The sequence below is a fragment of the Erpetoichthys calabaricus genome, chromosome 11 (genome assembly GCF_900747795.2).
Source record: "Erpetoichthys calabaricus chromosome 11, fErpCal1.3, whole genome shotgun sequence".
In the NCBI taxonomy this organism is placed as follows: Eukaryota; Metazoa; Chordata; class Cladistia; order Polypteriformes; family Polypteridae; genus Erpetoichthys; species Erpetoichthys calabaricus.
In genome coordinates, this window is record NC_041404.2 from 72,140,038 (window position 1) to 72,156,433 (window position 16,396).

Sequence of the window (16,396 nt, forward strand, 5' to 3'; positions counted from 1 at the left end):
GTGCGCAGTACGTCTTTTGCGTCCACGGCCCATGTCCGGATGTCCCTGCGTCCATCCGGTTTACCATTCTCGTTTAGTAATATGGATACTAGCCAAGTTACTGGGCAAGAAAGTGGAAAGGAGGAAAAGTCCAAAGTAGTTACAAATGATATATTACCAAACTTTCTTTGCATACAATATGCTGCAAATAATCCAGAATAGAAACTAATAACTCTGGAAACATTCTGGCCTTGGGCCATAACAAAAACAGTGAGAGAAATGCCTGGTTAAAGAAAAAATTTTAAATGTAGTGGGTGGAAATGTGAAATTGAGCTTAGGTTTCTTGGTTGAGGTAAGTGTAGTAACCATCACACCACCATTACAAATAACACAATGTATCTCAATTTATAGAACACTGTTTAAAAAAAAAAAAAAAATGTTTTTTAAACTACTCGCTGTACATCTGAGCCACCGTCAATGGAAGGCAAGGCTGAAAGTTGTATAACAGAGTACTAACAAATGGTTGTGCTTTATACAGAAATTAGGGGACTTGGTTGGGTTACTTCTTATTATGCTTAATGTAATTGTTGTGTAGTTGTATAGTAATTATGTCTTTGGTTGTTTTTTCTTATTGTCAGAAATCATAATTTTCCTATTATGGAATTGAGTAAACAAGTTATCTTGGGATAAAAAAAATATTTGAAAGTGAATTGAAATTGTGTCTGTGGATGACTTATTGTTTGGGATACATCAGGGTTTGAATTTTGGAGCGGGATTATGTAAATGGTGCCTCTTGTTTAAAATTTTTGCATGGTTTAACTTAATGTTCCCGGAAAATCTTGCTTCTCACTCAAAGCAGTAAAGGCTTTGGTTATTGCCATCCCCTTATGGAATTAGTTCAGAAATAAATACACATGATTAGTTCATGCTTATTTGCAATCATTTTAACTTGTAGCAAAATGCATTTGAATGAGGAAATTAGAACTGATAGTGAGAATAATTTCACATGGGTGTTATGAACATGGCTATTGTTGTCTGTTCCAAAATCCAATCATTTTCAAGGTAGCAGGAAGCAGGTGTCTATGCTGACTACACTGAGTCCAAGCAGCACCACACTTACTTATATGGGGGTTATCATATCATATCATATATGGGATGTGCAAGAAAAACTGGTGTATCAGGAGGTAAAAATCAAGGCAAGGCAAATTTCACACCAGTGCCAAATGCCTGTCTGTGTACCTGTGCCAAGTTTACAACAATAATGAAATGAGCTGTTCCATATGTTTATTTCAAAGTAAGATTTAGTGCTTAACACAGGTTTACTGGCCAGACATGCATTTGGCAGTTCATAATTCAAGCATGAAGAAATTTTCTCTCATGATTTGATATGTAATCTGTAGTACCCTAAGTTCTTGTCTATAAGCCGCGGCTTATCTAAGGAAAAAAGTTGTGAAAATGAAAAAATAGAATATCGGCTTATACAGTAATCCCTCCTCCATCGCGGGGGTTGTGTTCCAGAGCCACCCGCGAAATAAGAAAATCCGCGAAGTAGAAACCATATGTTTATATGGTTATTTTTATATTGTCATGCTTGGGTCACAGATTTGCGCAGAAACACAGGAGGTTGTAGAGAGACAGGAACGTTATTCAAACACTGCAAACAAACATTTGTCTCTTTTTCAAAAGTTTAAACTGTGCTTCATGACAAGACAGAGATGACAGTTCTTTCTCACAATTAAAAGAATGCAAACATATCTTCCTCTTCAAAGGAGTGCGTGTCAGGAGCACAGAATGTCACATAGATAGAGAAAACAATCTCTAGCAAACAAATCAATAGGGCTGTTTGGCTTTTAAGTATGCGAAGCACCGCGGCACAAAGCTGTTGAAGGCGGCAGCTCACACCCCCTCCGTCAGGAGCAGGGAGAGAGAGAGAGAGAGACAGAGTTTGTTTTTCAGTCAAAAATCAATACGTGCCCTTCGAGCTTTTAAGTATGCGAAGCACTGTGCAGCATGTTGTTTCAGGAAGCTGCACAAAAGATAGCAACGTGAAGATAATCTTTCAGCATTTTTAGACTAGCGTCCGTATCGTCTAGGTGTGTGAACAGCCCCCCTGCTCAATCCCCATACGTCAGGGTCACAGATAGTCAGCGCAAGAGAGAGAGAAAAGTAAGCAATCTAGCTTCTCAGCCATCTGCCAATAGCGTCCCTTGTATGAAATCAACTGGGCAAACCAACTGAGGAAGCATGTACCAGAAATTAAAAGACCCATTGTCCGCAGAAATCCGCGAACCAGCAAAAAATCCGCGATATATATTTAAATATGCTTACATATAAAATCACAATTTAAATGACCGCTACGCGCGCGTGTTGACTCGGCGACACCCAGAGCAGAAAGAACGCGCTCCGGCCGCTCCAACCGCGCCATGTGGGGAGTGAGAGAGACGCCAATATCTCACACTCTCTCTCCCCTTAAAGAAATTAAATGGGTGCGAGTGAGACAACTGACCTCCCTCGCTTCTATTAGTTATAGGTTATAGTACGTTCGGCTTATCCATGAGTCCGGCTTATCTATGATAAGATTTTATTTTAAAAATTCGTATGATTTTTGGTCTCCGGCTTATACACGAGTCCGGCTTATAGACAAGAACCTAGGGTAATTGCTGAGACAGTTAGCAAGTCTGCTAAAATGATTTGTAGTCTATGACATTTTAAACTTGAATTTTTATTTTATTAGTCTTTAGCAGGTTAACAACACTTATTAATGTCTGCATATGCAAATATCTATAAATGTCACATACGTAAACAGAAATGCCAGTAGGTACATTTATAACATGTACATGGTATGATAATCACGTATACCATAATGATCATATTGTTCATTATAAACCCTATTCTGAAATCTCCCATTTGTTATCACATTGACAGGATATCCACCCTCTTGCAACACTTGGAATTCAGACTGGTACATTTGAAAATGTAGCATTGAAAGCTTGAGTGGGGTGAAGTGGGACAAATAAAAAAAAATCTTAACCATTTAGAACAAGTGTGCAATTATGACAAAAAACTTTATAGTGAATATAGGATTGTTTGACTTTTTTTTTTTTTAAACTTCCCACGAGATAGCACTCAAGCAGCCTAAACAAGATTGCAGTATCTTTTTCAGCAATAGTCCTGTCTGGCTGAGCTTTTGTTATTTTGATTTGCTAAGATAAACAGGGTTCTGCATAAACAGCAGTCCAATCAGTACATTTAAAAGTGTTAGCCAGCAGAATTGGGGTTTAGAAAATATTAATTCAACTGACACAGTGCATGTACAAGTTACTCATACTGTTTTTTTTTTTTTTTTTTTTTTTTATTTCAAAGCTTTTTTATATGGTGCACTTTTAATCACTACTCATTTTTCACACATGGTTGCTTTCTAAAAGCTGATACATGCATATAGCTATTCATTGCTTGTTTTGAACATGTTCAATACTCCCAATATGCATCAACTCCTCCATTTCAATACCTTTTAGTATTTTTAATTAGAATTTCTGTTTGTTGAAAATTTAATGAAGGGGTTTCTTACTTTTTCATCCAACACCTTCTGCTTGATAGAAAAACCCATGTTTCTCATCTATATTTTAAATATTTTGCTACCATATCAGGTGTTTTTCTTCATTATTCTTGTTCTTGGAATTATTGGAAACAGAACTATTTTTAAAACACTTGCATGTTATTGAATTATTAGGGCCTTCCTTTAATTATACCCATATATTATGTTAACCATTGTCTTAATTTTCCGTGACTTTTGATCTTCTAATGAAATGTAGACCTAAGACATAAACAACAACATAAACTATTAGCATTCTGTTAATGGCAGCACTATTTAAAGATATGAGACTTGACTTTTAAGCCTTTCGTGTCCATGAAAGTGTTTCAGCATTTTGAAATGCAGCATCAGAGTTAAACCTTCCCCTTTGTATGCACATTAAAACATCATTTTATATGTTCTCACTATAGTTTAACCAAATTCCTTTGTCATTACTAAGAAAAACAATGAAAATGAAAATGAGAATCCAGTACTTCAGTCAATTGCCCACAAATGACATTGTGTACTGTTTTGGAAGTAGGAAATAAGTGTTCTTTGGCTTACCTGCACTATCCAGTGTCTCTCCTTCTTTATTCAAAGTAAAGAATTATTAACTTTGCAATTCTAATATTTTACATTTCACAATATAAGTTAATGTACACAGTATAGCTGTGGAACAGATTATTAAATGACTGTGGCTGTTTACAAGTTCCGAAAAAGAAAACTGGAGACTATTGAAAAATAATATCGAACTTGCACAGTTTGTAAGCTATTTTTCAATTGTAAAACTATAGTTTCCTTTTAATGTTTCAGACCAGGGGGCTCTGCCCCCTGCTCGCTTCGCTCGCCAACCCCCGTGCAGGCACCATGCACCAACCACTTTGCGTCTCTGCCGCTCGCATATGGGTAAGCGGATGTACAATTTAAAAAGATTGTTATTTTCATGGGAACTGTTACATATGCATAATAAAACTAAGTATTTTACATTACGAGTAATTAACCATAGTTTAAATTTAGTAAAACGTAATAAATTGAAATAAAATTATGTTTCATGTTGCGTTAGAGGTATTCGTTGAGTTATATATGTTTTTGCTCTGTTTGGCTTTAAAATTAACACACAAATACTTTTTAAACTTCTGTCTTTGATACCTCTGTCTTTCGAAACTATTATCGCTGACAATTCGTCACATGTTCGTTTATTATAAATGCGACCGTGATCTTTCAGATTCATATAGAAATCCAAGAAAACGCCTTTGTCCATGTTTTGCAGATAAATTTTGTGTAAAGTGCGAAACTTTTGGACATATGGATTTGTATCCATTATTGGCTGTAGAATTTCTAATCCGTCCGATCATGTAACTCTTTCAATTCTATGTTGCATCACTTCTCCGTGGTCATAAATATAACCTGACTGAATTGCAGTTTCTAGAAATGATATGCTAGCTTGCTGCAACTTTAGAGCATTGCAACCTGAAGTGGTATTACTTAACAGAATTCTGTTCTGTTCTTAACGGCTCTGTGCACACCCTTCTGTCATGTAGTCTGTCAAACGTAGCCTATGCATATTGGGGTTGTATAATTTAATTACATTTACTTATTTGGCTGACACCTTTATCTAAGGCGACTTACTTTTGAGATACATTTTTTTTCTCTAATCGTAGCACAGGCAGGTCAAGTGACTTGCTCATGGTCACACAGTGTCAGCAGCGGGATTTGAACCCACAACATCAGGGTCTGAAGTCCATAGCCTAAACCACTATGCCACACAGTTTATTGAGTCTTCTTCTTCTTTCGGCTGCTCCCATTAGGGGTTGCCACAGCGGATCATCTTCTTCTATACCTTTCTGTCCTCTGCATCTTGTTCTGTTACACCCATCACCTGCATGTCCTCTCTCACCACATCCATAAACCTTAGACCTTTCTGTTTTTCTCTTGCCTGGCAGCTCTGTCCTTAGCATCCTTCTCCCAATATACTCAGCATCTCTCCTCTGTACATGTCCAAACCAATGCAATCTCGCCTCTCTGACTTTGTCTTCCAAACAGTCCAACTTGAGCTGACCCTCTAATATACTCATTTCTAATCCTTTCCATCCTCGTCACACCCAATGCAAATCTTTAACTCTGCTACCTCCAGCTCTGTCTCCTGCTTTCTGGTCAGTGCCACCGTCTCCAACCCATATAACATAGCTGGTCTCACTATCGTCCTATAGACCTTCCCTTTCACTCTTGCTGATACCCGTCTGTCACAAATTACTCCTGACACTCTTCTCCACCCATTCCACCCTGCCTACACTTTCTTTTTCACCTCTCTTCCACAATCCCTATTACTCTGTACTGTTGATCCCAAGTATTTAAACTCATCCACCTTCGCCAACTCTACTCCCTGCATCCTCACCATTCCACTGACCTCCCTGACATTTACACACATGTATTCTGTCTTGTTCCTACTCACCTTCATTCCTCTCCTCTCTAGAGCATATCTCCACCTCTCCAGGGTCTCGTCAACCTGTTCCCTACTATCGCTACAGATCACAATGTCATCAGCAAACATCATAGTCCACGGGGACTCCTGTCTAATCTTGTCTGTCAACCTGTCCATCACCATTGCAAATAAGAAAGGGCTCAGAACCAATCCCTGATGTAATCCCACCTCCACCTTGAATGCATCCGTCACTCCTACCGCAGACCTCACCACAGTCACACTTCCCTCGTACATATCCTGTACAACTCTTACATACTTCTCTGCCATTCCCGACTTCCTCATATAATACCACAACTCCTCTCGAGGCACCCTGTCATATGCTTTCTCCAGATCCACAAAGACGCAATGCAGCTCCTTCTGGCCATCTCTATACTTCTCCATCAACACCCTCAGAGCAAACATCGCATCTGTGGTGCTCTTTCTTGGCATGAAACCATACTGCTGCTCACTAATCATCACCTCACTTCTTAACCTAGCTTCCACTACTCTTTCCCATAACTTCATGCTGTGGCTCATCAATTTTATCCCCCTGTAGTTACTATAGTCCTGCACATCCCCCTTATTCTTAAATATCGGCACCAGTACACTTCTTCTCCACTCCTCAGGCATCCTCTCACTTTCCAAGATTCAATTAAGCAATCTGGTTAAAAACTCCACTGTCATCTCTCCTAAACACCTGCATGCTTCCATAGGTATGTCATCTGGACCAATGGCTTTTCCATTCTTCATCCTCTTCATAGCTATCCTTACTTCCTCCTTGCTAATCCGTTGCCCTTCCTGATTCACTATCTCCACATCATCCAGCCTCTTCTCTCTCTCGTTCTCTTCATTCATAAGCCTCTCAAAGTACTCTTTAAGTCTGCTCAACACACTCTGTTAGCTTGTGAGTACGTTTCCATCTTTATCCTTTATTACCCCAACCTGCTGCACATCTTTCCCAGCTCTGTCCCTCTGTCTAGCCAATCGGAACAGGTATTTTTCTCCCTCCTTAGTGTCCAACTTCTCATACAACTCATCATACGCTTTTTTTTTAGCCTTCGCCACCTCTCTTCACCTTGCGCCTTATCTCCTTTTACTCTTGTCTATTTTCTGCATCTCTCTGACTATCCCACTTCTTCTTTACCATCCTCTTCCTCTGTATACTGTTCTGTACTTCCCCATTCCACCACCAGGTTTCCTTTTCCTCCTTCCTCTGTCCAGATGTCACACCAAGCACCCTTCTTGCTGTCACCCTTACTACATCTGCTGTAGTTTCCCAACTGTCTGGTAATTCTTCACTACCACCCAGTGCCTGTCTCACCTTCTGTCTAAACTCAACCTTGCAGTCTTCCTTTTTCAACTTCCACCATTTGATCCTTGGCTCTGTCCTCACTCTCTTCCTCTTCTTGATCTCCAGCGTCATCCTACAGACCACCATCCTATGTTGCTTAACTACACTTTCCCCTGCCACTACTTTGCAGTCTTCAATCTCCTTCAGATTGACTCTTATGCATAGGATGTAATCTACCTGTGTGCATCATCCTCCACTCTTGTACGTCACCCTATGTTCCTCCCTCTTCTTAAAATATGTATTCACCACAGCCATGTCCATCCTTTTGGCAAAATCCACTATCCTCTGACCTTCTTCATTCCTCACCTTGACACCATACCTACCCATCACCTCCTCGTCTCCTCTGTTCCCTTCACCAACATGTCCATTGAAATCCACTCCAATCACCACTTTCTGTCCCTTGGGTACACTGTTCATCACTTCAACCAACTCACTCCAGAAATCTTCTTTCTCATCCATTGCACACCCAACTTGCGGGGCATATGCATTAACAATATTCATCATCACACCTCCAATTTCCAGCTTCATAATCATTACTCTGTCTGACACACTTTTCACCTCCAAAACACTCTTGACATACTGTTCCTTCAGAATAACCCCTGCTCCATTTTTCCTCCTATCCACACCACGATAGAACAATTTGAATCCACCTCTGATCCACCTGGCCTTACTCCACTTTCATTTAGTCTCTTACACGCACAATATATCAACCTTCCTTCTGTCCATCATATCGGCTAACTCTCTTCCCTTACCAGTCATACTGCCAACATTCAAAGTTCCTACCCTCAGTTCCACTCTCTTTACCTTCCTCCTCTCCTCCTGCCTCTGGACACATCTCTCCCCTCTTCTTCTATTTCTTCTTCTTCGGCCAACAGTAGCCCAATTTCCACCAGCACCCTGTTGACTAACAGTACTGGTGGCGGTCTTTGTTAACCCGGGACTCGACCGATCCGATATGGAAATTTGTATTGTCCGCATATTGATTTGGCAAAATTTTACACCGGGAGCCCTTCCTAACGTAACCCTCCCCATTTATCTGGGCTTGGGACCAGCACGAAGAAACACACTGGTTTGTGCACCCCCCTGTGGCTGGGCCACACAGTTTATTGAGTAATTATTCAAAAATGTTTTCACAGCTAAAATACTTCTTAATTAGAGGTTGAAGTTTAAAGTAGAAAATGGTTATTTTCAAAAGACTTCTGTCAAGTTGCTATGGAGTGCATCCTTTATTAACTTAAAATGCACTGTATATGATTCCACCTTGCAATCTCCATTTTATAATCTTGCTTTCCTGTGCACCAACAAATAAAAATATACTGCTTAAAAAAACCTAGGCTACGTTTTCCTACTTTTGGCATAAAGCTCCAGATCACAGCCATGTAAGTAGCAGCATGAGGATTCCTTATAGGTTGCAATCAATTATTAGTAATTTAATTATTTTTAACAAAATACAATATTATATATTTTAATAGATTCATTACAAATGTATACACTTTCTGTATAACCAATGTCATATGAACAAAAATAGATAACAATCGTCTGCATATTTTAATGTAAAATAAATCTAACAACAGATGTTTGTGCGTGTTTTCTGCCTGCTCACCTTTGTTATATATCCTTTTTTCTGAAATTGTTCATTTGTTGGGTTTCTAAAACCTTGATTGTTATATCTTGTATTCATACAAAAAGAAGTAATTATATATAATATTTTTTTAATGAATTTTATTAGGCATGCTCTGTTTTTTTAAGGCCAATACCAATCACCGAATTCTTGTTACTTGATTGGCTGATTCCATTTCTTGCCATTTGTCTAGTTTCATAGAATGACTTCTGTGATTACTTTTTTCAGTTTATTACTCCATTTTATTTAACATAAAGGCTAATATACCAATTGCCTCATTCACTGATTAAACGACTCCACTTGCTGCAAAAGAAAAAAAAAGATGCATATGGGAGCACTAAAACTAAATTACTGTAAACTTTAGAAAAGCAGGGACTGAAAATATTTGTTTTTGTGATCGCCCTTTTTACCAATCACAGATCGTCTTTTTTTGTGAAAAAACGGAGCAGCCATAAATTTTATTTGCTTTGCAGTACTTTGTAGAAACAATCAAAATGAAGTGAACATGTGTCAGAAGAATGTTGTTTTCACTTGTATGTAATCAAAGATGTTAAAAGTCAGCGTATTGTGCTGTGTGATGTTATTTTAACTGTCTTATCAAATGTGTAGCACCAACATCTTCTCTTTAGTTCCATTCCGACTGTCATTTTCCTGATACATGTTGCAGTTAATATATCCTTCATTTTCACACACTTTAACGTACTTCCACACAGCAGACATTGTAGTAGAAAGCAGGCTCTGTGTTTTTTTTTTTTAATTATTAATTTTTTTCTTTATTTTAAGCCCTTCACACTCATCTGTTTACACTAAAGGAGTTTTTTTAATATTCCTGTTCAGTGCATACCCGGCTCTCACACATGCTTACATAGGGGACAGTCATTACACAGCTTTTTAACTTGTTTTGCTTGTATAAGTGCTTTGAGTAGTGAAGAAAGCACTATATAAATGTAAAGGATTATTAATAATAACATTATTACTATTATTATAATAAAGGAAAGCCAGGAAGTGCAGAGCACATAAGCATATCTTACATTTTATTAATTTTAATTGTAAAACTGACTAGTGATTGGCAAGTTATTCACAAATTTGCTGAATGTGAATAATGAGCAAAAACTGGCCATTTCTGACCCACTGCCAAAAAAACAGTGTACAGTAATCCCTCGCTACTTTGTGGTTCACTTTTCGCGGATTCACGACTTCGCGGGTTTTTAAATACAAGTGATTGCCCGCCTATCGCGGAAGTTATGTTCCAGACCCATCAGCAACAGGAGAAAATCCGCGATATAGAAAGACCATATAAATAAACATTTTTATAGTTTAAGCCTTAAAATACCCATCCCACATGCTTTAAACACATGTAAACTTATAAAACACACTTTGTTAACACATATGATATGTGGATGTCGGGCTAAGGATATAAGTAACATCTCACTATTATAAAACATTTTAACTTCACGCAAGACAGTGAGACAGGAAAATAGGTGATGTACAGGCTTTTAAATTATTGACACGCAGAGCGACAAGCAGCACAAAGCCAGCACAAAGTCCACTTCTCCTTAGCGTTCATTCAGCTCCCCACCCCCTTGACAATGCGAAGTGGCAGGAGCGTACTGCGCCTCCAGGGAGGGGGGTTTGAGCGAACGTGCGTTCAGCCCTCACACACCCCCACTTCTCCTCCTCCTTCCGAACACACAGAGCGACAAGCAGGCATTTTGGCAGAAGCAGCACAAAGTCCATTTCTGCTCGGCGTGAGTTCAGCTGCCCCCCTTCACAAAGCGAGTGCAGACACATCGACGTCTGATCGCTGCGTGCAGTGTGCAGTGTTGGTCTGCGGTGTTTAAGAATGTAGAAAGTGTTTAAGAGCATAGGAAGTGTTTATAAGAGTGTGGGAAAGGTTAACAAGAGAGTGAGAAAGGTTTATAAGAGTGTGGGAAGGGTTTATAAAGCCTTAAAATATGTATAAATAATAAAATAAATATAGGTCGCTACTTCGCGGATTTTCACCTATCGCGGGGGGCTCTGGAACGTAACCCCCACTAAAGTGGTTGACATACTTGGCAGTCAGGGACCAGAAAGTGGTGGCCAATGGCAACCTGGCAGCTGTTAATACTGAGCCCTGGTAAGTGTAAGGGCTTGTTTAAACTACACGCTCAAAACGCGTATGTGCACGTATCATGGCTGCCACGCGTTCCCAATGTTCATTTGACATATCCTCTGAGAATGTCCTCAGAAATTAATGTGACACATGTGTGAGTTGCAGCACCAGCAAAAAGTCAGTGTGATAAAAGTCGGATTGTGACGTCAGAGTCTCTGTTTACTATCTACATGTGACAGAAAGCTGTTTTGAGGATCCTCTGGGATTGATCTGCATGCTTTGATGTTTGATGAATGGTTTGATGTGGTGAAGCAAAATGCTGACATACAAATGCATTTGTGGTGGTTTTATATTGAAGTGTCGCATTCATATTCCCCATCATAATGACACGATACATTTTAAAGGTCTCAGACTTTCTGTAAACACAGATTGTCTAAAGTGGACAGAGACATTATGCTGTTGTTCTAGTATAGTTCTGTATGTCATCACCTTAAGAGCCATCCATCCATACATTTTCTTCACCCTATTATCCAGGACAGGGTTGTGGGGCAGACGGAGCCTATTCCAGCAGTCATTGCTTGGTTAAGTGGCTAGACTAACCAAAATCTCACACTCCTGCAAATTACCAGATAAACAACCAAAGATATTGAAGCTAATAAGGAAGACATGGAGAATTATTCGTACTAAATCAAGATGGCCATTATTCACTTTAAATTAGGAAGCTTACCAGTAAACAGTCCAAGATCCTGTTCCCTCTGATATTTGGAGGGAAAAAATATCATGGAGGGTGGGTGCGTCCTGGGAGAGTTTTCATTTAATTAAATAAATATATTTGTACTAAAGCAGTTTCTTTTTGGAGCTGTGACGTGTTTCAGAAGCGCGTTGTAGGCGCCTGCGTTCATTGTTTATATCCATGTGGTCTTGTTTTTGTTTTTCTATGGCTGTGTCGTTAGCCAGCAGTCGTTTGCTGACGGCGGCGTATTCGCGTGCTGAAGTGACCATGGCGGCGGATCCGGGCATGGAGGGCTACATTACTAAACGAAGGTGGTATATGCAGTGGTGTGGGCGGTCGTGTTCGGGCGGCTGTACAACCTGGCGTGCACGCTTTACCTCAGGTTTAGTTTACAGGTCGTATCCATACGGGCTCATTTTTGTATTTCTAATCGTTGAGCTTTTTCTTTTTGGAGCCGTGACTCCTTTGCCTCTGCTGTTTCAGAAGCGCGTTGTGGGCGCCTTCGTTCATGGTTTTTATCCATACGGGCTCGTTTTTGTATTTCCATTAGTTGAGCTCTTTCTTTTTGGAGTCGTGACTTCTTTGCTTCTGGTGTCTCTGAAGCGCGTTGTAGGAGCCTTCGTTTATTGTTCTTATCCATGCGGTCTCATTTTTGTTTTTCTGTGGCTGTGTCGTTAGGTAGAAGTCGTTTACTGTTAGGAATCATAATTCAACTTACGTTTAATACTGAATTACCGTTATGTGATTCAAATACGCCACACTGACTGCTGGCACAGTGGATTAGAGCAAGTTTAGTTTACAGGTTGTGTTGTTTGGGCACTACCTACTGACTCTGGGAAGCCGCTGGGTTTGACTCTGGGGCGCTGAGGCGCTCTGCGCATGCGTCTCGGTTAGTCCAGTGTCCGTGCATATAATTATACAACTGTGGTTTAGTAATATAGATTTGCCTTGAAACACTCCTGTCAAGAAACTTCAGTAATTGTTTTCTTCCTAGTGCAATAATGTATTTTAAGCATTTCAGTTCTAGGTGAAGGTTTTGAAATGGGAAAAGTGGCAATTGAAAAATTGATTTTAAACATTGTCCATGCATTTATTTGTAAGAATTGATTTTAAATGTTTCAGAATGCTGCAGATTTTTTAGAATGGTTTAAAAAATATTGCCTTAGTTCCTGTGTCTTTTTGGGATGGGATAGAATGGATGCAACTAAGTAAACAAATGCCATATTTTTATGTAAATGTAACTAAATAAAAGCTTGTAAACTAGTCCATTTTCAGGATAGCAGTCTATTATAGTGAAGGAATTCAGTTCAATTCAGTTTATTCTTACCTGACTTGCCTCTCTTTACATAAACATTTTCAAATACATAATAATTAAAACACATGTAATCAAAATACCAGGCTGAGCAATATACATTGAATTTCTGACATTTGGTACATCTTTGGTGCTGAAGCTGTACTGGACCTCAAGTCTCAAGCAATGTAAGGAGTGAATAACTTTATTAATATGGCCACTACTGAATGCTGAGAAAATAAACAGAATGGAAAAGACTTGTTAAACATCAATCATACTTGATTGCCAATGTTATTAATAAGCAATGTGAAGATATCCTGTCCAAACAATGGAAACAAGCATATGCAGTGTTAAAGTAACACATTTTCAGCTATGATTTAAGTGCATGGATAAATGGGGCATCTTAACTGTTGGTAGGTAGATTAATCCAGAGCCCGTGGTCTATGTAGTTTAAGGATATTTTAGGCATATGGACATTGCCAGTTATATTTATGGATAATACACCATGGGATTTACCTTTTCCTTATCCAAGATTATGCTATACTGACAGTCAATCGTTTTAAAGTGTTAAAGTTATGTTTTTAGATCTATTTGCTAAATGCTCATTAATCTTATGGTCCGATGCTATATGAGTGAGTTCTGCCCCTAAGGTATAAAAGTGCAACAAATCCTGAAAGAGACCAGTCATTTGCAAACTGCAGTCACTCAGTTTAGAGATACCAGTTAACCCAGCTACACAGCTGTGAGATATGGGAGAAAAGCTCATGCAGACAAAGAGTAAACTACAAACAGGACTCTTGATCAAGGGGGAGAGACAACCTTGGGATTAAAAACCAGAAATCTAAATGATGCACAATTGTGTTTCCCATTGGGATTAATAAAGTATCTATCTATCTAAATTAGGAAATTCACATTCTCCAGCAGCAGCATACTGATACAATAAATAATAATAAATTAAAAATTGATAATAATGCAGGTGAAAAACAGACAATAACTTTGTATAATGTTAAATGTTAACGTTTACCCCCCCGGGTGGAATTGAAGAGTCGCATAGTTTGGGGGAGGAACGATCTCCTCAATCTGTCAGTGGAGCAGGACAGTGACAGCAGTCTGTTGCTGAAGCTGCTCTTCTGTCTGGAGATGATACTATTTAGTGGATGCAGTGGATTCTCCATAATTGATAGGAGCCTGCTGAGCGCCCTTCGCTCTGCCACAGATGTCAAACTGTCCAGCTCCATGCCAACAATAGAGCCTGCCTTCCTCACCAGTTTGTCCAGGCGTGAGGTGTTTTTCTTCTTAATGCTGCCTCCCCAGCACACCACCGCGTAGAAGAGGGCGCTCGCCACAACTGTCTAATAGAGCATCTGCAGCATCTTATTGCAGATGTTGAAGGACGCCAGCCTTCTAAGGAAGTATAGTCGGCTCTGTCCTTTCTTACACAGAGCATCAGTATTGGCAGTCCAGTCTAATTTATCATCCAGCTGCACTCCCAGATATTTATAGGTCTGCACCATCTGCACATAGTTTCCTTTGATGATCACGGGGTCCATGAGGGGTCTGGGCCTCCTAAAATCCACCACCAGCTCCTTGGTTTTGCTGTTGTTCAGTTGTAGGTGGTTTGAGTCGCACCATTTAACAAAGTCATTGATTAGGTCCCTATACTCCTCCTCCAGCCCATTCCTGATGCAGCCCACGATAGCAGTGTCATCAGCGAACTTTTGCACATAGCAGGACTCCGAGTTGTATTGGAAGTCCGATGTATATAGGCTGAACAGGACTGGAGAAAGTACAGTCCCTTATGGCACTCCTGTGTTGCTGACCACAATGTCAGACGTGCAGTTCCCAAGACGCACATACTGAGGTCTGTCTTTAAGATAGTCTACGATCCATGCCACTAGGTATGAATCTACTCCCATCTCTGTCAGCTTGTCCCTAAGGAGCAGAGGTTGGATTGTGTTGAAGGCGCTAGAGAAGTCTAGAAACATAATTCTTGCAGCATCACTGCCTCTGTCTAAGTGGGAGAGGGATCGGTGTAGCATATAGATGATGGCATCCTCCGCTTCCACCTTCTCCTGATATGCAAACTGCAGAGGGTCAAGGGCGTGTTGAACCTGTGGCCTAAGGTGGTGAAGCAGCAGCCTCTCCATGGTCTTCATCACATGTGATGTCAGAGCAACAGGCCGAAAGTCATTCAGCTCACTAGGACGTGATACCTTTGGGACTGGGGTGATGCAAGATGTTTTCCAAAGCCTTGGGACTCTCCCCTGTTCCAGGCTCAGGTTGAACTTGTACATATTTATGTTTTTTATGTCTTTGTTCCTGTCAGCATCCCCTTGTAATTTGTTTGCTTTAAAATAACATTCTATGGGTTAAGCAATGCTGATTCCCCGATTTTTTCTTTTTATTTATTTATTTATTTATTTTTACACTGAAGAATGGTTAAAATTTCCCTTCAAAGAGAATGTGAAGTTATATGTGTGTGTGTGTATGTGTGTGTTTATATATGTGTTTATATATTTTCACAAATAATGTATTAATCTTTTAAACAATGTTATTTATTTATTTATTATTTCTTCACAGTCTTGTCCAGACTGAAGATGAGCTTGCAGTGGACAGCAGTTGCTGCCTTTCTATATGCTGAAGTTGTTGCTTGCCTTTTGCTTTGCATTCCCTTCATATCACCAACTAGGTACTGTATCAGAGAGGCTGTGAACTTATTTTGTTATGAAGACTGACTTTACCTTTTAATATTTTTTGATCACAGGAAAAATAACTGGAAATGAGTGTAATTTTTAAAATGTAATCTGGTCCCATTTCAAATTATTATACATTATTTACAACTTAACAGACAATTATTCTGATATTTATAATTATTAGTTGCTTATTAATTTTATGTGATAATTTTTGTAAATACAATACTATAATGACATATTTTTTATAAGTAAATGATTAAGAGTGGAATTCAGTAACACACTATTTAGGTTTAACTTTTAAAAAAATGATTACTGATAACACCCTGATATCAATGAATGCATCTTCATTACACTGCTTTTTCATTTCTTCCGTTGTGAATATATCTTTAGGAATGATCTGTCCAATGTTTTCCCTTCTTTATCACTTACTGTTGAATTAATGATATGGATATGAAACATTACTGTGTATTTGCTTGATTAATTTGATTTCCAAAAAAAATTGTTATGTACGTGTAATTTTCCTTTGCTTCTTCTGTTGAAGTGCTGACTATGTTTGTGATCCAGTTATATATTGATCTTTAAAAAAAAAAGAGATGGAAAG

The 16,396-nt window shown here is 39.1% G+C and overlaps 1 protein-coding gene across 1 annotated transcript in view; it reads left to right on the top strand.

Moving 5' to 3' along the window:
• The window catches only part of bcap31 (B cell receptor associated protein 31), a 66,453-nt gene that overhangs the window by 9,110 nt on the left and 40,947 nt on the right, over positions 1-16,396 (top strand). Inside the window, exon 2 of the mRNA XM_028813341.2 lies at positions 15,683-15,791. Within this exon, the coding sequence (XP_028669174.1) occupies positions 15,700-15,791 (92 nt within the window). The 5' untranslated portion in view covers positions 15,683-15,699. The remainder of the gene's footprint in view (positions 1-15,682; positions 15,792-16,396) is intronic.